Source organism: Poromitra crassiceps (genome assembly GCF_964638095.1).
Source record: "Poromitra crassiceps genome assembly, chromosome: 16".
NCBI classification, from domain to species: Eukaryota; Metazoa; Chordata; class Actinopteri; order Beryciformes; family Melamphaidae; genus Poromitra; species Poromitra crassiceps.
This window is the reverse complement of record NC_139645.1, coordinates 17,662,698-17,683,993: the sequence shown is the minus strand read 5'-3', so window position 1 is coordinate 17,683,993 and position 21,296 is coordinate 17,662,698. Positions and strand designations below refer to the sequence as shown.

General features: G+C 44.1%; 1 protein-coding gene across 1 annotated transcript in view; it reads right to left on the bottom strand.

The window, feature by feature from the left end:
* Positions 1-21,296, bottom strand: part of LOC310791478 (protein NLRC3-like) — a gene marked incomplete at both ends in the record, with an annotated part of 67,249 nt that overhangs the window by 7,191 nt on the left and 38,762 nt on the right. Inside the window, 2 exons of the mRNA XM_083653163.1 lie at positions 17,045-17,106; positions 19,331-19,466. Of these exons, the coding sequence (XP_083509289.1) occupies positions 17,045-17,106; positions 19,331-19,466 (198 nt within the window). The remainder of the gene's footprint in view (positions 1-17,044; positions 17,107-19,330; positions 19,467-21,296) is intronic.

The window sequence follows — 21,296 nt, the reverse complement described above, 5'->3', positions numbered from 1 at the left end:
TTAGGAGCCTGCGGCTCGTGCCTGCCCTAAAATGCACCTTCAGTTTACCTCACATAAACCTAGAGGGCACATAAACAAGTACACACAAGCAACGTTTATTTATGTTTGCGTTGGACATTTTCTGACCTTTAAAGGGGTCATCCCTCAGCCCTACATTATGTTCAGCCCTATGTTCCCTCAGACCTATTATCCCTTAGGTTATGGGTTAGGTACGCTTTTGCCCCCGGGATGGTGAGGGCAGCCTTACCCACCCTAATCTGCATCTGATTGGGTTAGGTTGGGCATGAGGAGTGATGATTGGTTAGGTTTAGGCATGAGGAGTGATGATTGGTTAAGGTTAGGGTAAAATATCAGGGTAGGCCAATCAGAGGCAGGGTAGGTTTGCCATCCTGGGAAAATAAATATTGCGATACATACTCCCTTACTTATTGCATCCTCACTAGGTCAATGGGTGCAGTTTTCTAAATGCTGGAATACAGTGCAAGCATCAGTGTTGGGCAAGTTACTTGGGAAACGTAATTAGTTACTGATGACTTACTCCTTAAAAACAAATAACTTGCTTTACTGATTACTTTTTCAAAAGTAATTAGATACATAGTTATGTTATAAGTTACTTTTTTTTTTTTACCCCCGGAAAAGTGTCATTCAACCAAGCCAACTCCTTTTACAATTGAATCCACTTCATTGGAACGAAATACAGTAGTCCACAATCCTCCAAACTGCATAACTGTAAACATTGCAGCCTCTCAAACCTGAGATGATGGGATACAGTGTGTGTGTGTGTGTGTGTGTGTGTGTGTGTGTGTGTGTGTGTGTGTGTGTGTATATATATGTATGTATATATATATACACAGTAGTCTCATTACTGTTTTGGAAATTGTAACGCCTTACATTACTGAAAAAGTAATCAGATTACAGTAATGCGTTACTAAGTAACACGTTACTGCCCAAAACTGGCAAGCATACATCCTTCCTCCATGTTTAGATCGAGAATATCTTCCATTCTCTTCCGTGGGGGAAAGCTTCACAATGCTGAAAACAGAATGAAGCTTTATAGCAGAAGTGAAAATGTGAGGAAGCAGTCGGGTGAGAAGGGGTCAGCTCAATGTTTCCAGGGTTCAATCAGAATGTCTGGAGGAATGGAGTGAGAAGAAGACCTGAATTTGAAACATGGTAGGATTAAAGGAAATTAGATGACAAGAATCACAAACTGATCCGGCTACAGAATTAATAACTTGTCTTTTCAATGCCTCACTGTCTTCTTTCCGTTGTCTTAAGATGTTTACTACTCTGTTGGCTTATTGAACACAGTCTCACATTATAACTTCTGTAAATATCAGATACAGGAGCACTGGTGGCTTACTACTCTGTTGCCTTATTGAACACAGTCTCACACTATAACTTTTGTAAAGATCAGATACCGGAGCACTGATGGGTTTTGTAATACGATGAGCCTCTTTGGTCTAGGGAAAAACATGAATCAGTGACCAAGGCAACTCCTCTTTAAAGTGTCCAAAGGCAAAAGAAGAATTAGCAAACACATTAAAATATGGCACCTTTCAGCCATAGGTCCTTCCTCAGGGTGTAAATTATTTTCTTTTATGTAAAGTCTTTTGCCTTTTGATGCTTTAGCTTGGTCTCTATAGGCTAACGTTCTTTGACAGTCTCACTAAATGAAGTGAAATAAGCACCATCTCTGGAACAGGCTAGGCGTTTCAGATTATTCCTTCGCCATTATTAAAGGATTTGGACTTGACCGGTGAAAAGGTTCACCGACTCAAACTTTGGTTACGGTTAAATAAATCTCTGAAAATGAACCCTTTCCCTCTCAGTAGAAAACACGTTATGAGCTGGGAAATGAACCAGGGTTGTGGGAGTTGAAGTTAATTGTCTCCTCCCATCCATTGTGGTTTGACATTGAAATAAACGATTATTTTCAGCATCAAACGGTTGTCTTTCCAGTCGTGCCTCCTCCACCTGGGAGGGTTTGAAAACATCATGCTCATAGAGAGGCAAAGTGAACATCACTTCCTGCTTCAGCACTGTACCAGAGATTTTTTATTTTTATTTTCCCATAGACATTTCGTAAAATGCTTATAAAAAGAGTTTTACTGGTTCAAACCAAACGGTCCAGCTAACGCTATAATCGGGAGAGACCAGAACATTTCACTCGGACCAAAAGGTAAAAAAAAAAATTGAATTTTTTTTTTCTTCAAACCCGCATTTTTTTTTTACGTTTAGGTCCGAGTGAAATGTTATGCGATCTCTCTTGTTTCTAAATATATCCGTACCATTTGGTTTGAACCAGTAAAGCATTTTACGAAATGTCTATGGGAAAATAAATGGCGGATGAAAATCTCTGGTACAGTGCTGAAGCAGGAAGTGACGTTCCACTTTGGCTTTCTATTGCAGTGCATTTCATCAGACCAGGCTGCTCCTGCTCCCGCACGGCGCTGAGGCCTGGCCGAGTGGAGAGGTTTGTGTGTCTGTAATGCAGTCAGCTCAATACTTACATACACGTGATTCCACACATTCATATTCCTTCATCTCGGTTGAATCGATGCAGCATGTGCCTGAGAGGACATCAGCAACACTGGCCTCTTTGGATGCATGTCGTCATACTGCAGGGTTTTCCTGGCTGAGAATGGGCCTTTGCAGGGTATCTCCGCACCACAGTAAGCATGATCGGCCACGTAAAGACTGATTTCATGGAGCTTTCCCCCCCCCCTGATTTCCTCCCATTTTCTCCCCAATTGTACTTGGCCAATTTCCCCCTGCGGCCCCGGTCGCTCCTCCACCCTCTGCCGATCTGGGGAGAGCCGTAGACTAGCACCATGCTTCCTCCGACACATGCGCAGATGCTGGCCACTTCTTTTCACCTGACAGTGGGGAGCTTCACCGGCAGGACGTAGCACGTGGGAGGATCACGCTATTCCCACCAGTTCCCTTTCGCTCCGAACAGGCACCCCGACCGACCTGGTCGCTGCCCACCCGCAGACACAACCAATTGTGCCTGTATGGAGGCCCCACCAAGCCGGAGGTAACATGGGGGCGCGGATCTGCGACCCTCGTGTTGGTAGGCAGGGAATCTACCGCCACACTACCCGGACACCCCATGATCAAAGTGTTTCTAAAGCACACGAAGTTTCAGATGGAAAGTCATTTCAATGTAAAAATGTTGGGACTTAGAAGGAATCTCTTGGGCTTCAGCCCCTCCACAGAGAGAGGTAGCTGCTCTCAGAATAGGACAAAATACTGGATGACATTGACTCTGAAGAAGATGCTGTGTGCGTTGAAACGTCTTTAATTATTGGCACCTTATTAAGTTGCCAGCGAAATCGTGTGCTCCAGTCTCCTCTTTGGGTTTAGTAAAAAAATAACTTTGCAATTCTGTCAAACGATCCAGTAAAAATCCCTGATTGGGTTGAGGGAAGTTTATGATGGTCACCACCGACCATGAACTTGTTCTATTGGTGTCCATTGGTCCAATGACACCTAGTCAGTGGCGATGGTCGGTGGCGACCATCATAAATCGCTGTACTATAAACTGCCCTTTAGTGTCAGAGTTATCCTGAATACAACCATAATTGACAGAACTTATGGACCAATGTGTTTTTATAACACTTCCAGTTTCAGAAAGAAAGCCATTTCAAGGTACATAATGGTACGTACACATGTGGGACTTTAACTTTGAAATTATCTAAAATGATATAGTAATTTTTTTTTATTTCAAATTATTATTCAGTCAGCGTTGTCCTGAACTCAAATATATCAGTCATTGTCAGGATTCTTTTTCTTGCAACCCAAAATCAAGGAATGAAGTACAGTAATGGAAAAATAAATCCTGCAGGAAAAACCCTGGCTACTGCGTTTGAGTACAGAGCAGGGAGGATAGAAGCAAAAGCTATACTTTGCATTTACAGAAAACCATCTGTGAACTGTTTTGACAGAAAGATAAATAAGCACTTTTCTGTACTCATTCAATTTCTTTTATCTGCTTATTCTTATTCAGGGTCACAGGGAGCTGGAGCCCAGCCCAGAATGCACTAGGCATCAAGCCCACGTACAAACAGCACTTTGTCATTTGCATCTTAAACACATTCATTTCTGTATTTATTCTGCTTAGGCCGGACATAATGGTCCCATAACCCTTTTTGGTTTTTCCATTTCAGACCGTGTTCTCCCTGAAAAAGCCGATTGGAGATAATAAAAGGTGTGCGATTCAACAGATGTTTATCTCTGCCGAGGGTCGTTTCCTTTTCAATGTCAGAGAAGTGACATTTTCAAAGCAGCCTCTTTCACTGCAGGCAGCATGTAGGGCTTTTACTGTCTGGACTGAGCGGTTATGAGCAGGGCCTCTTTCACTGCAGGCAGCATGCAGGGCTTTTACTGTCCGGACTGAGCGGTTATGAGCAGGGGCTCTTTCACTGCAGGCAGCATGCAGGGGTTTTACTGTCTGGACTAAGCGGTTATGAGCAGGGCCTCTTTCACTGCAGGCAGCATGCAGGGCTTTTACTGTCCGGACTGAGCGGTTATGAGCAGGGCCTCTTTCACTAGAGGCAGGCAGCATGCAGGGGTTTTACTGTCCGGACTGAGCGGTTATGAGCAGGGCCTCTTTCACTGCAGGCAGGCAGCATGCAGGGGTTTTACTGTCCGGACTGAGCGGTTATGAGCAGGGCCTCTTTCACTGCAGGCAGCATGCAGGGGTTTTACTGTCCGGACTGAGCGGTTATGAGCAGGGCCTCTTTCACTGCGGGCAGGCAGCATGCGGGGCTTTTACTGTCCGGACTGAGCGGTTATGAGCAGGGTCTCTTTCACTGCAGGCAGCATGCAGGGGTTTTACTGTCCGGACTGAGCGGTTATGAGCAGGGCCTATTTCACTGCAGGCAGGCAGCATGCAGGGGTTTTACTGTCCGGACTGAGCGGTTATGAGCAGGGCCTCTTTCACTGCAGGCAGGCAGCATGCAGGGGTTTTACTGTCCGGACTGAGCGGTTATGAGCAGGGCCTCTTTCACTGCAAGCAGGCAGCATGCAGGGGTTTTACTGTCCGGACTGAGTGGTTATGAGCAGGGCCTCTTTCACTGCAGGCAGCATGCAGGGGTTTTACTGTCCAGACTGTCGGTTATGAGCAGGGCCTCTTTCACTGCAGGCATCATGCAGGGGTTTTACTGTCCGGACTGAGCGGTTATGAGCAGGGCCTCTTTCACTGCAGGCAGCATGCAGGGGTTTTACTGTCTGGACTGAGCGGTTATGAGCAGGGCCTCTTTCACTGCAGGCAGCGTGCAGGGGTTTTACTGTCTGGACTGAGCGGTTATGAGCAGGGCCTCTTTCACTGCAGGCAGCGTGCAGGGGTTTTACTGTCTGGACTGAGCGGTTATGAGCACGGAAGCATTTGTATGAAATTGGATGTAGTGAGTGTGATGTCACCCTCTGACGGGACGTTTTGAAGCCTGTGGTGGCCACAATGTTGCATGTTTTTGGAGCCAGGGTGAGACAGAGGGTGGAACCAAGCGGCCAAAACCACGGGGTGGATTTTTAAGCCAATAAGGCGCTGCTGCTGTGGCTCTGTGGACAATCCTCAGCCTCGCTTTGGCGCCTCCCGCCCCACAAATTGTCGACATGGCGGCGACCGTAAACCCAATCTGACTTCACGTGGTTGGGCCGTTTGGAGTCTTGCTGGAGCTGGAGTCTATGAGGAATGCTGCTGCTGCCATACCTACCCATGTGTACAGTGTATGCGTGTGCCCGTGTGTGTGCCAAAATGCCTCTTCATAATTTTTTTTTTTTTTTTTTATGATTTCCCCTAATTTTCTCCCCAATTGTACTTGGCTAATTTCCCCCTGCGGCCCCGGTCGCTGCTCCACCCTCTGCCGATCTGGGGAGAGCCGTAGACTAGCACCATGCTTCCTCCGACACATACGCAGATGCCGGCCGCTTCTTTTCACCTGACAGCGGGGAGCTTCACCGGCAGGACGTGCTGTAGCACGAGGGAGGATTTGTGGCAGCAGTGAGAGTGGCCTCAGTTCCCTCAGTTTCAGTCCCTCTGCCCCACTGTTTTGAAAAAATCCAAAATGCAATGAAATGGGAGGTGAGAGCAGCAGCGGAGAGCTGCTATCAAATAAACCTGTTTCCATGGAGTCAAACCAAAGTCAGACATCGAACAATGTCGTTGACCCATTGATTTTTAATCCCAGAAAAAGGATAAATATGCACTTAAACATCTCAAACATCATCTAGATACAGTTAATTTGGCCGAAAACATGTTTTATTGGTTCTATTTATTTAGCCTACTGATATTGTTTTCTCATGTGCAGAGGTAGGGTCTCTCTATTGATTATTCCACACTATGAGCCGTGCCTCACTACTTAGCATGACAATATTTGCTTGCTGAAAATGATTTTGCCGTATTCACAGACCACTGCTTTGTCATTAATTATTATCCGTTGCAGCTTATCGACTGCAGTACATTCTCCATGTGAATCATTAATTACTAGTTTACGAGTTTTTTTTTTGCTGCCTCAGCAGGCAGTATTGCAATCAATACATCCGACCACAGGTACTGTAGTTGGCTTAATTAGCTTTGTACTTACTGTGTTAAATCATTAGGGATTTTATGTGGAACTTGATGAAAATACCAAATGCAGCGTCACAATGTTGACTTACTGTAAAGGTAGCGTAGTGACTAAATGTCAAAAAATGGCTTTAGTTTTTTGGATCCCCCTACCGGAGGTAGAACAAAACACAGCAATGTCTTTCCTCTTCTCTAAGGTCTATATATGAAATGGATTCATGTATACAAATATTTTACTGCAAAAATGGCTAAATTGATAGATATTGTGGTAACCCTTCCTTTTACAGTCCGGTAATTACCACATATTTACCTGATAACTATCAGGTATTTACCCGGTAATTACAAGTATTTACTGGGTATTTACCTGGTAATTAACAGGCGTTTTCTCAGTAAATACCAGGTATTACCTACCTGGTAATACAATATTTATTGAATAAAAAGTAGCGCAGGGCAACTGGAGGTTCATGCATCAAAACACTCCAGTCGGTTCATTACCTGTGCCAAGGAGCTCATGTTTTTGGTGTCGTTTGTCATCAGGAAAAAACTACTGGGCCAATTTTCATGAAACTTGGGGAAAGGGTGTTGCACGGGCCAAGGAAAAACCCATTACCGTACATTTTGGAGCAGATCCGATTCCAACTCACGACATTTGCATATCATATTATATAGCAGTCTGGACTTTTGGCCTTAGTGCAGGTCTGCGCTCTCTCTGCCCTGCTAGTTTTCAGAGTTATTACATACATAATGTATTTGCTTTTTAATCATTTCAATAATATATTAGTTTATATGCTGTTACTTTCTACAGCCAAGGGCACACACATATCGTTGCTGTTGGGTGGAAACTTTGTATCTGCAAAAAAAAAAAAAAATCACAAGGAAGAAAAAACATTCCTATTTTAACATAGTGTAATAGTAATAACAACATTAATAACCAGTAATGTAACATCTTTCACTGGTCCAAAGTACCTGAAACTTTCACGGGTTATGTTTGGTACCGACAAAATCCATTATGGGAAAAAGATAAAATGGCAGAATTTGGAGATACAAGGCTTTCACCCGATGGCGAAGTTATGTAGAAACGTCACAATAACGTGGTCAGTTCTGTAAGGCAGCAGGATTCAGTCAGATATAAGACCAGGCCCGGCGCCACTCAGTTGTATCAGTTGTATCGGCACGGTGGCTCAGTGGTTAGCAGTGTTGCCTCACAGCAAGAAGGTCCTGAGTTCGAACCCCGGTCTGTCCAGGAGTTTGCATGTTCGTGTGGGTTTTCTCCAAGTGCTCTGGTTACCTCCCACCATCAAAGACATCTATGTTAATAAAGGATAATTTAACTTAATTTATCCCTCCCCCCTTACCCCCCCCCCCTCCCCCCCACACACACATAGTTCAACTCCTCCCCTACTCCTTCTACTAGCGGGCTCATTTTTAAAGCTAGAGTGAAGATACTGGGATCATATGAAACTAGAAGACCTCAGGCAGGGGTGTCAGACACACGGCCCGGGGGCCAGAACCGGCCCGCCAAAGGGTCCAATCTGGCCCACAGTATGACTTTGCAACATGTGAAAAGTCCTTCAATCCACCTTCTCAAGCTCTGGATTTGACACCTAAAATTGATCACACCAGGTTTCAGAAGCAACTTACAATATTAAGTTGTCCATTCATGTTTTCTGTATTCATCACTAAATGGTCAACTATTTTCATTACCCTTGAATATAGAGAAGAATTGCACAGTTGCCATCAATTGTAATGCACAGTTACAGACCATATATTTGATATGATAGGCCTATGGTAGCTGAGATAACCCTACATACAGTATGTATGAAAAAGAAACGGGAAGATTTGGGGGTGTTGTTATTTATAGGTTATTATGCATTGCTTGTCTTTGTCTGTCCCACTTGAGAATAAATTGGGTCTCATGTGGCCTGTGAACTAAAATGAGTTTGACACCCCTGTGTGCCATCGATTGGTACAACCCTACTAGCTTGTCGGGAAATTTTGGCAAGGGAAAAACTGGCATGGCCATTTTCAAATTGCCCCCTTTTTAACTGGTCCCTCAGGCGTGATTTCTAACCCCACATAGGATAAGCAATAACCATGCCCTGTGGCGCCGGGATTGGCCAGGAGCAACACTGGAGGGCACGCAGCCCAGCGATTTCATGAACCAACTGAATAGCTCTTGAGAACGGACAGCGATTTCGAGAGCGGACATTGAGAGCGGACATTGAAATGAATTATGGTCACCTACCTTCCTTAGCATAGTAATAATAATAATAATAAGTCTAATAATTGTAATCTACACAATGTACACAATCTACAAAAACATGCAATAATATAAACAGTGTTGTGTTCACGTTCATAGCTCATATAATATAATATATCATATCGTTAATTTCAAGCTCAATTATTACCCAGAGAAAAGGTACAGCACTGAAAATGTAACAAGCAATAGTTTTTTAAACATCTTTATTTTAAAAGATGAAAAACCTCAGGTGCTTTAGTCCCAAGCTTCAATGCTCCTGGCCAATCCCAGCGCCACAGGGCGTGGTTATGGGGTCACTTCATCCTGGAGTCGGGCCTGTATCAGACACCATGCCCCCCCCCCCCTTCTTTAGATAGAGAGACAAGACAAACTGGTCGAGAGGTGTTTTTAAAGTCAGTCCCAGCGGTCCAGCTTCCTTGTCTGTCTCTGCACACAGTCAGCACAGAAGAAGAAGAAGAAGAAGACATTTGCTGCCATTCATTCTTGTCCAGTATGAAGAACTTCCACAGAGCAAGTGAATCCATCACAGGGAACATGAAGCCTAACTTTGTTTTCTGCTTATTTCATTGAGCTGAGTCGAGTGTTTCCATCTGAGCGCTGCGTTACGCTCCGCTCCGCTGCTGTCAGTCAGCTGACACCACAGGAAGAAATTGACTTTTTTATTACCTCCTCCAAGGTTGATATGGGTTTCAGCGCAGTTTGTCAGCAGGATTACGGAAAAACTGCTTGGCCAATTTTCATGAAACTTGGTGGAAGGGTGTAGCATGGGCCAAGGAAGAAGCCATTACATTTCGGAGCGGATCCGGCTGCCGAAATGTACATAGCACAGCAGACTGGACTATCTGCATTGGCAGAGCGCCCTTCTAGTTTTGAAATATTTGATTATTATTATTATTACGTTTTTACTTGGTCTTTATCACATGATGACTCATCAAAATGCAAAAAAGATTTTGAACTTTACTTTGGCTCTGTGGATCAAGTCCAAGTCAGAGGTGAACATAGAACTGAACAGTTAATCCAAATAATCTAAATCACAATATGAACTGCAATTAATTGCTTAAGAAAGAGTCTGAGTTGTTTAGTAGTATAGGCTTTATTTATAGGCAGTACATTTCATACAAAAGGCAAATTCAATGTGCTTAACATAAAACACACAAAAATACACAATGGGATCTATGGGATCATGATTATGTTATTTGATCCCATAGACACTGAACAATTGAGCCAATATAGCTTGATGTTGCTGTTTTACACACTTCAGAGTACACCAAAATACATAGAAAGGTCTGTGTGAAGGCATTTATTTGTTTCTGACTATAGAGACACTGCGGACCGCATCATCATTCAGAAACCAGGCCCAAAACAGGGGAAAACACAAACTCCCGTCCAATCCTGGCATTTTCCTATGTCGCGTGCATGGTCGGGTGTTGCACAAAAAGATCGTATATACGGAAGATGAACACTCCAACTTACTTCATTAATAGCAACATCCACATTTTTCTTCTCGCCAATTCTCAATGGCTTCCTGGTTTTCCTCGGGAGTACAAAAAAACTTTACCTGGCGATTTTTTACATTTGTTGTCTGCGCAGCCCAACACACAACAGCTTTTAGCTATGTTTAATTCAAGGAAAATGACGCTGGTGTGTGGAAATGAACAGAGCTTTTCCCCCGTGTTGGGCGAGGCCTATTTCATGCAGTGTCTCTATGGGAGAGTGGGAAAACTGTCAAATTCCCCCAAAACTACTGAATCTCTGAACTATCTTTAACCAAATCACACACATTTAGGCTAGTCTATGAGATCTAATAACTAATGTAATATTTTTTCACTTCCATTCACTGAGCCTCCAGTGAAACTGCTTTGAGCCCCCCTGGGGGGTGGCCTGCCTCCCACTTTGAAAACGTCTGGTTTAAACAATTCGAGTTGTAAATCATTTATGGTGTTGTGAATCACAGTTGAATTCGCAATTGCAATATTCTGTCAGATAATGGCTGTCAGATTATCTGTCATTGTCTTTCAGCCGTACTGCGAAGCTTTGCAACCACTCACATGATATCAGTCAGTTTCTTCCATGTGACGCGATGTAATGAAACCTCCACTCACTGTCTGTCCCCACTTTCAGAGAGCTGTGATGGAAGGTGACCAGATCCCAACAAACCAAAAGTGTGGGACCAAGAGTACTGTATGTTTGTGTGGGACAATGTGGGACATGTGTTACCAGTTAAATATTATATGTCTATGTAACATACAAAATAAAATACACACTTATATTCTGCCTATGCGAGTAGTATAAATCTGTTCATATAGGCTACACTTTGTCCATCCTTTCACTCAATGGTTTTCCTGCTCTTATAGGACGAATCAGCGTGACGTCACTTGCCACCCAGAAATGCTGATGCTAGTATGAGTTGTGCCAAACAAACGTTAATATCTCAAAAACTATAGATCACATCGCTTATATTTTGACATTCTGAGTGAGAGCAGAAGTAGCTCAAGAGTTTGATGTATAATATATGCATGTCGCGTTAAAGTTGTGTGAACTGTTGCCGTTTTAAAAATGTAAACAGAGTTAACCGGCTAGAGTCAGCCACTCAAGCCTCGTGCCACTTGGGCTCCATAGGGTTCCATTGCTGTTGCCACCCAGTGACGCGGTTTGTTTACCAAAATGCTGCTCGGCTGATCCCTCATATACTTGAAATGGCCCTGCCTATATTTTCTCCAACAGATATGAACACATCACATGGCATGATTCTGCCTTCCATAATATGAAAGTTATTCAGACTTTGTTTTCTAGTAGAATCATCCTGAACCTCTCCCTCTCTCTCTGTCTAACGGCGGGACACCAGAAGCACCTCCAATGCGGAAGCCTCGCGAAGGCAGTTTCATTTCGGCGTCCTTGTTAACAGTGGAGACCGTGATCGTGATCGTGATGCGACCTGACTGGCGTCCTGCAGCGACAGTTTCCGCGTCTGGTCTATTTTTGATGCGAGCCACAAGCGGCCGCGTGCAGCCAGGCATGAAGTCAGTACAGGTTGTGACCGGCGTGGAGCAAAACAGAGCGAGGCGCAGAGCAAAACAGAGCGCTTCTGGTGCGAATGGCCAGGCTCCTGCTCGATGCTTCCGTGACGCGCTGCATTGGAGACATTTTTGGTGTGTCCCCGCCCCGGCATAAGGTGGTAAATGCAGTAAACGCTAGTTATTTCAGCTGCTGTTACCTTATCTTTCTGGCATTCATCTTTGAGTGTCCATAGATCGCCACATCAACATCAACAATAACTGGCAAGTTTAGCGAAAATCTCTCTGAGAATTGCCTCGCAATTTTGCCCATTGGGTGTAGCCGTAGGCGACAGACGGTGACAGCAGAGCCATTGAGACGTCTCAATTTCTCAAGTTATTCTGATTCTCTACATGCCTCTGGGTGGCAGGTTAACCTGGTTCTCTACATGCCTCTGGGTGACAGGTTAACCTGGGTCTCTACATGCCTCTGGGTGACAGGTTAACCTGCACTTAAAGCACATGTGCCACAGTTTGATCACACACAGCCCTGTGATGACAGCCTTCCCGTTTTCTCCACAGACATTGGATATAAATCTGATTTTAGAAAAGTGTCTGTCTCTGGCGATTTGACTTTTGAAAACTAGAGCCAATCAAAATGTGGGGCATCGTCTCAAGATGTGGGACAAGCGATAAAAATGCTGTCCTGCACAAATCGGGACACCTGGTCACCCTAGCGATGGGGCGGAAGGTGGGATGAAGACCCAGTTTTGAAGCGGCCATGTTGCTGCCAGTCCTACCTACCACAGATCTGAAGCGCAGACGTTTGACATGCTAATCCTGTCGACCTTGAAGCCCTGCGGCAGCAGCTGAGCTAGCAAGGCACATCTCTCCTGTCTCTCTCTCACCAATAATAAAACGGGCAGAATTCCCCCCGTGTACACTTCGGCAAACATCCCTGTCGATGATCTCAGGGCGCGTGCGCGGCACAAACACACACGCGCACGTGCCGCGTGCACACACATGCGTACACACACACACACACACACACACACACACACACACACACACACACGCACACACACACACGCACGCACACACACACACACACACACACACACACACACACGCAACAGATGTAAGAACATTGCATCAACATTCTCTATGCTATCGGCCTTGACACACACACACACATGCATGCAAACACGCACATACAACGCCCACAGACATTGCGTGAAACACCCTCGCCCTGAGGCGGCGTTCACACACAATGTGCTCATTTGAGCTGCCAGCGTCTTTCTGCAATTCATTCTCTATGTAACGACGCGTTAAACGAGCTCCTCTTTCAAGGAACGCACCTGGCGTTTAAACGTTGGTGGCATCTAGTTTTTTTGGCGGAGCGCTCTGGGTGTTTTAAAGCTGAAAAAAGTTGAACATTTGGAGGAAAAGCACGCTGCTCGTCTTTTCACTCATCCTACCTTTTCTCCTCTCAGAGGGATCCTAAACCTCCGCTGCTGCCAGAATTGGCAATAATCTGGCTGTCATATTGACAGTGAACAACATCAAACAGACAAAACCAGCTGGCTACCATCCATGTGGTCGTTGTGTCCTAAACTCACAACGAGCCATGGTGCACGCTGCAGCAAACCTAACGAGCCATGGTGCACGCTGCGGCAAACATAACGATCCATGGTGCACGCTGCCGCAATGGTGCACCAATGGCTGCCATGGTGCACCAAACATAACGAGCCATGGTGCACCAAAAATAACGGGCCATGGTGCACCAAACATAACGAGCCATGGTGCACCAAACATAATGAGCCGTGGTGCACCAAACATAACGAGCCATGGTGCACGCTGCAGCAAACATAATGGGCCATGGTGCACGCTGCAGCAAACATAACGGGCAATGGTGCACGCTGCAGCAAACATAACGAGCCATGGTGCACCAAACATAATGAGCCATGGTGCACGCTGCAGCAAACATAACGAGCCATGGTGCACGCTGCAGCAAACATAACGGGCCATGGTGCACGCTGCAGCAAACATAACGGGCCATGGTGAACGCTGCAGCAAACATATTAACACATGAAAAGCCGACCCAGCTGAGGATGATTCTGGACCTTCTGTCAGGTGGTTTCCTGCAGGGAGCGGTTTGCTATTCAAGCCTGCATGGTTCAACTCTCCTCCATAAAGGAGTATTCATCTCCTCCCCTCTGGACTCAGGAGGAGAGCAGCTTTTGCCCTCATCTCCTCCCCTTTGAAGAAATTCAATCCAATTTGCACACAAGCGGAGGTGAGGAGTAGATTTTAAAGGAAGCCGTGTAAAATGGGAAGTGAATGTACTGTGCTTTTCACCAAACCGCTGCTGTGCAGCATTAGTGCACAGATCCAGCAGTTTATCTGTTGCTCTTGTGTCGGAGACATTTTGTTTGTTCAAGTTTGTTCAACTAAACTCTGTCTGATCTCAAGGTCTTGTGGTTCGGCTGCATCTGAGATACTGGCGAGTCCTTAAAATTGCACCAGTTTCCAATATCTTTGGAAAGTCTGTTATTGAGTTAAGTTATTTAAACGTTAAAGCTACATGACTCAGTAATGAACTTGTTTATTAGACAGAGAATAACCTGTCATCCTGCCAGGTTAGAGGTTTTGGTGGTTGTGGTAAACGGAAGAAGACCGGGATATTAACTTTAACGTGACTCACTTATAGAATTGAATGAAATTGTTCACTAGCCTACTATCTGCTCTATCTAGCAGCTGATCAGCAGAGGCAGACGGCCTCAAACACAAGGTGAACTCTATAATTCACATAATAGCAGCGGATGGAAATGCGAATTATTTCGCATTTTCTTTTGCCAACTTTCTGAAAATTCGATTAAAATTTGCGATACCTTTGGATGGAAACCCAACTAGAGAGCGAGAGAGAGAGACAGAGAGGCAGAGAGAGAGAGAGGGGGGGGATTAATAGATTTGTGTTATGAGCTGTGGCCAAACTGGACACAAGGTTTGGTTAAAGGGTGGAGCTGGCACAAGAACAGAGTGGGGCAAGCCCACCCCCTTTCCCCTGAAGATGCGGAAGTCTTTGTTTAAGCTGTAATTCCTCGAATGGCCACTTGAGGCAGGACTCAGAAGTACCGTCGTTCCTGTTAAAATCCCACTTTGTAACAGTAATTAAACATTTTTGGTCTATATAGCTAATTTCACCTTTTCACCTGTTCGAAGTAAAATAGTTGATAGAAAAGGGGATGATTGGCAGATCACCTGTCCAGTGATAGTGCTGCAGTTTGCCGATCACGGACCAATAGCAGGCCGAGCTGCGACTCTGGGAAACTCCCATCTCACGTGAGGTGCGGAAGGACTCAACAAAATGTAATCAGATAGCTACGTCCATATTATTTATGTCTATGGTACCACCTGCATGCAGCACACCAGCCAGAGGCCAGGGAGGGGTGTGTGTGTATGTGTGTGTGTGCGTGCGTGCGTGCGTGTTTATTCGGTCTCTAAAAGGAGTAGTTGTATGCATATGCACATCCAACCTGTAATTGAGGCCAGGTGCTGGATATAGAGGTACAAACTGAAGAAAAAAGGGAATGTCCGCACACTGGAAACAGCTCCAAATGTTTAATGAGGACTTAGGAAAAGCAATGTTTCGAGCCACACGGTGGGTCTTCGTCAAGCAAATGATTGGAAAAACAGACAGCAAAATGCATAAATAGACAATAGGGCTGATGACAAGGCATTTGTATCAGCTGCTGTCCTTCAATTAAGACAGCTATACATGTAGCATGGCCAATGGCAGGTGACTATGCCTTACAAGGAGCCTACCTGCACATATACAATTAGTTAAAGGAGCAATCAGTGGAGTATTACAATACAGTACACAACAATAAAATACATAATAGAAAAATATAATAGAGAAATATACATTGGATACACAAGTAATAGGAAGGTTATAGGAATATCAAATGTAAAACAGGGACTAGAAGAAATTTATAAAAACTTTTCTACTCTGCTAATCTGTCCTGTCTTCCTTCTCTCTTAATTGGCTCCTTAGGATCCAAGGTTGCTGATAGAGGGGCAGCGGGGTGGAGGAGACTAGAGGTATTACTGCGGATCTTGCTAATGTTATGCTGGGCAGTCATTTTGGATTTTGGGAGTTAATTATGGGACTTTTTGTTTATTAGAATATTGGGTGTAATGTTGTGTAGCTTTTTAGCTGCAGGGGGCAAAATTTAAACATGTTCACTAAAATAATTGGTGTGAAGTTGAATATGTTTATTACATTGACTTAACTTTTAATATGAAGTCTAATTGATTTGTTTTTCTTTTTTTCTTAGATTATGTGGTGGAACCACATTCTTTAGGAGGGGGGGCCCCCCTCTGCCTGTTTGTGGCTGACACCTCCCATCAGTGGAGGTGATTGGCAGAGTGGGGCAGGTCGTCAGCCCAATATTCCTCACCTGGGTTTGGTTAGAGAGGCAGGCTACTTAACATGTCTTACCTGACATTTCTCTCTCTCCCCTCCTCAACTGAGCTGCTGATCCCAGGTCTCAGGGTCCTGCCATATTATACTTTACTTTTACATTCATACATCCATACACTCACACACACTATACTTCACTCATCCATACACTGCAAACATGACTGATTCCTACCATTTTACACTACTGATACTTTAGTTTGGGTTGGTTTTGGGGTTATTTTGACTTATTTAGTTTACAATAAATTACTTTTTGGTATTTAAACTCATGTGTGGACTCCCTTTTGTCACTGACTACACCCGGTTCGTGACAAAGGTTTAATATCAAATTAATCATTTAGCCCGTGAGGAGACATTGTGTTAAGGGAATAAATCCAATAGGTCTCCGTTGAAGGAGCCTATTTTCGTGGTCGCCTCCTCTAGGGGGCTTAACAACTTTTTCTATGCCCACATAGTGGAAAGAATTAAGGTTGTGCCTGTCGTGTTTAAAGTGAAAAGCAACAGGGTTGCGCTCGTCGCCGGTTCTGATGTTACTTGTTCGCTCATCCTGGTGCGTAATGGCTGAGAGGTTTTGCCCACATACGCCAGGCCACAAGAACAACGGATGAGATAAATAACATGCGTGGTGCTACAAGTAATGGCACCACGTATGAAAACATCACGGCCGCTATGTGGGTGACTGAAAGATTTGCATTTGTGCGTATAATTACACTGGACACAGCCCCCACATTTGTCGTTACCATCTGGTACAGGAAGCATAGGGGCGCAATAGGGGCGCATGTCGGACTTGACCAGGCATTCCCTTAAATTAGAAGGACGTTTAAAAACAAGCTTCGGAGTCTCAGTGTATACTGTCTTCAATCTAGGATCTAACTCAACCCAATGTTTTGCAATGATATTTCTAAATTGTGCACCCAGCGGGGAATACTTGGTGCAGCAAATAGGAGAGTTGGGACTTTCTTGTTACTTTTGGACCGAAGGCGTTTTATTCGGTCTCTCCCTCCTATGATGCGACTGATTGATCACGGTAACCTTCTGCAGCCTCGATCAATAGTTTAGCTTCTTCCCTCCATCAGCCGTATTGAGCGGCCTGAGACACAATCATCCACAACCACGTCATAATTAGCCTTTATGAGCTTTAGCTTTATGAGACAGATCATGGAAATCCCCTCAAACAATCTCCCCGTTGCTGCTCCTTTTCCAGCATTATCATCAAAATCCTTCATCTTTGCTGTAAGCCTCACACACATGCACAGACAGGCAGATTCAACGCAGGCCCAGAAGAGGACAGGTTGTGTTTAGTTTGTGACCTTGGGGAAATAGAAAATGAAATCCATTTTGTATTTTACTGCCCCCTGTATGATGACCTAAGATCAACTTTTTTTGGGGGGGAAGTTTGGTGCTCAGCACCCTGAGGCCTTTTGGTTTCGGGATGAGGCCAGACTCGAATTATTCTTTATCAAGGGAGCTTTTGATATCACTTTTGATATATATTGGTAAAGTCTGGAAGAGAAGAAAGAATCTGTTATTTGTATAATGTATGTATTGATGTTGCACCTCAGGTTATGGCAACTTTTGTTGTTGTTTTGTTTGTTTAGATAAATGAAATCTGGAATCTGTACTTATGTATATGAACTCTACTGATGTTTACTTGTACTGTCGTGTCTCATAACGCTGGGGACACACCGGTACGTGGAACTTGTGCGCATGCGCCGCGCGCAGCACCTAAAGTGTCCACACAGAGTGCAGCTCACTTTGCGCGCTCTGCTTGTCCGCTATATATTTTGCCCCAGATCTATTGTCTTCGTTATGATGGGTAGTAAATAACAACATAAATATCTAAAGTAATATGTTTGGGATAACTGTTAATGGCTACCTTCGGCATTATAAAATGCAATTGCATCATATTTATGTCTGTTCTCCTCCCGTTTTCCCAGTGCCTGCTGTTGTAGAGAGAAGGCGAGAGCTCTCTACTTGTTGCTCCGCAGGCAACGAGCCCCTAGAAGCCGCTCCCCCTCTCCAACTGCTCTCTCTCTCTTTTCACACTTCCAAAGGGGCAATCAACAACGTAAATAAACATTATTTTACTTTGAAATTGGTTTTATTTGACGAATGTCCGGGTTCGGAGTTCCTGTCTGCCCTGATCTGATCTGTTCAGCTTGACAGAGTCGCTCACGGGCATAGAGGTCCGCGCACAAAAATAGAAATCTAGGCTATCCTGTGCGCCCTGAGCGTCCGCGGAGCTGCGCGCAATTCGGTGTGGACTGACAGATCTGTTAACATGGTGTCCTAATGTAAACTGTCTGCACACAAGGTCGTGCCTCGCAGCTTACGTGCAGGAGATGGTGTGTTTTCACCGTAAGCCCATATGGGCTGGCCACCATTTGGTGTGTGACACGGAAATAAAATAAATCAATCAAAATCAATCACACACACGCACCTCTCTATCTCTCTGTTTACACTGATGGATCATGTTTGTTAAAATGAGCAGTAAACAGGTGTGTGTGTGTGTGTGTGTGTGTGTGTGTAGGTGTGTGTGTGTTTGTGTGTGTGTGTGTGTGTGTGTGTGTGTGTGTGTGTGTGTGTGATCCTGCAGAGAAGCATCATCTGAGCAGCTGTGTTTGGTCACAGTGTGTTTCTCTCTCACTACTCTATCTGACACAGAGACACTGAGGCACCAGGCAACAGACAGAACCCAGGGTAAAGTGGTTCAGTGAATGATGACTGGAAAGTGTGGAGGTGGACTGAGGTGTCAGAGGAAACTGTGTAGAAGGACAGAGACCCAGCAGGCCAGTCAAGATACACTGCGTATCTGTTAGAGAAAGGGGAGGGGGGAAGATGTATGGTTGTTACTCTGTCATTGTGAATGGCAGAGTAACTTCCATTACCGCAGACAAGACACCAGGACTTTTCATTCCTTCCAAGCCTGCAGTCATCACCCTGTCCTCTCCTGATTCCTTTGTAAGTCACTCCTATATTAACCGGTCCTTTCCTCTCCACCTCCCAGTAACAGCGACCAGTCAGACCATCTCTACACAGCAGCTGATTCCTGTACTCAAATCTCCCTGTGTCATCAGGATATGGCTGCTCCTCTCTCACACACGTCACCTTTCTGTTGTCTATAGACAGGAGGAGGCATCTGTTTGCTGTGTTTGGGTCCAGTGTGAGTTCACAGGCATCTGATGAGACAACAAGACTCGTTACAGCAGCAGCTTCTCATCTAATAAACACGTTGTGTTTATTATCTGTTGATGTAACAGATTGACTGTTCATCTCTTCAGTTTCATGATGACACATTTTGTCAGCCATCTTTTTTCAGAGTATCGTTTGAATGAATATATGTGACTCATGAGCTTCTTATGTAAGATTTGCAAAAACAAATCTCCATTTGTATGTATTATAATTTTTATTATATGTGTATGTATGTAGGCTATATATATATATAAAGGCTGTCAAAGTTAACGCGATAATACCAAGTTAACGCAAATTCCTTTTAACGCCACTATATATATTTTTACGCGCGATTAATGCAACGCATGCATACATGTTCTGTGATGTGTGAGCCTTGGTCCGCCCCGTAGTTTGGGAGATCAGGAAGTGATGCTGCAGTAACGTTGATGGCAAGACGCTGGCTTGCTACTTTGAGGTTAATGTCACGTTGCATGCCGTAGGTGTAAAGTGGTATCGGGCACGTGGCCGTGTCAGTATTGGCACCTGTGCTGTCCTCACTAAAAGTTGTTGCAGACAACGTATTTTCAGCTATACAGCCAGCTTAACATTATATTGTCCAGAATTGCATCCTCCAAGGAACAGGCGAGTTGTTGTATTTGACAGGATTTAATTGAGGAAAATATGTAACTTTGTAAAACTGCAAAAAAGACCACAAAAATACAAACAGGTAAATACCAGGTAAGTAGTACATTTGTAAGCACTATAATATCTCAAGTACATCAGTAGAGGAAAGGTTACTGACATAAACCCAACAGGTGCTAAGGATATTTCACTGGAGGCCTATTGTATGTACTAATCAAAGAACAAGATATAACAGTAAATATCTTCTACACAAGCACCAATTAACACCAATCACTACTCCATAGTACTTAGTACATAGTACAATAAACTAACAGTCTTCAAAAATAATGTTGGCTACTCAACCCAAGAAATAATAACATCAACATGTTAATATAGCTGTAAATAGTAGAAAACTTACAGATGAAGCCGTTTTGTGGACTTTAAGGCACAGGATTAAGAGGATTGTTGCTTTGAGAAGCTCACTCTAGGAGAGCACAGGAGAAAGAACTTCCTGGATACCTTTTCCTGTTTAGTATGAGCTCACTTCCTCTTAGTGCAACTATTTGAAACAACCACTAGATGGCACTTAAGAAGCCAATACAATTGCAATACAACTACTTGACATCGTCACCAGGCGGTGCTAAAGAACACAATACAGATTACAATACAGCACCCAAGTACGAGTACAGCAAAATATGGCCAGTATCGGCTCCGATACCATCTCTAATATATATATATATATATATATATATATATATAAAACAAAAGAAGGTACCACCGCTCAAAACCTGATGAAGCTGCTACAGCGAAACGCGTTGTTTGCTGAATAAATCACAGTAAAGCTATACTTCAGTGTGCGGTGGTACATTCTTTTGTTTTGTGCCTTTGTACCTGCAACCTACCAGCACCTGATCATTCCACTGGCTGTGCGTGGGGACTCTCCTTTCTCCTCATATATATATATATATATATATATATATATATATATATATATATATATATATATAGGGCTGTCAGCGTTAACGCATTAATGGCGCATTAATGCGGGCCGTTCATAACGCGTTATTTTTTTTTAATCGTTTTTATACACGTTATCAATACACAGTTTCCAATACCGAGCCATTATTCACATGGAAGTGCCAAAGTTTTTAGCTCAGATACAGCCTTCTTCGGCTGTGTCATTTTGGGTTTGCCGCCGCC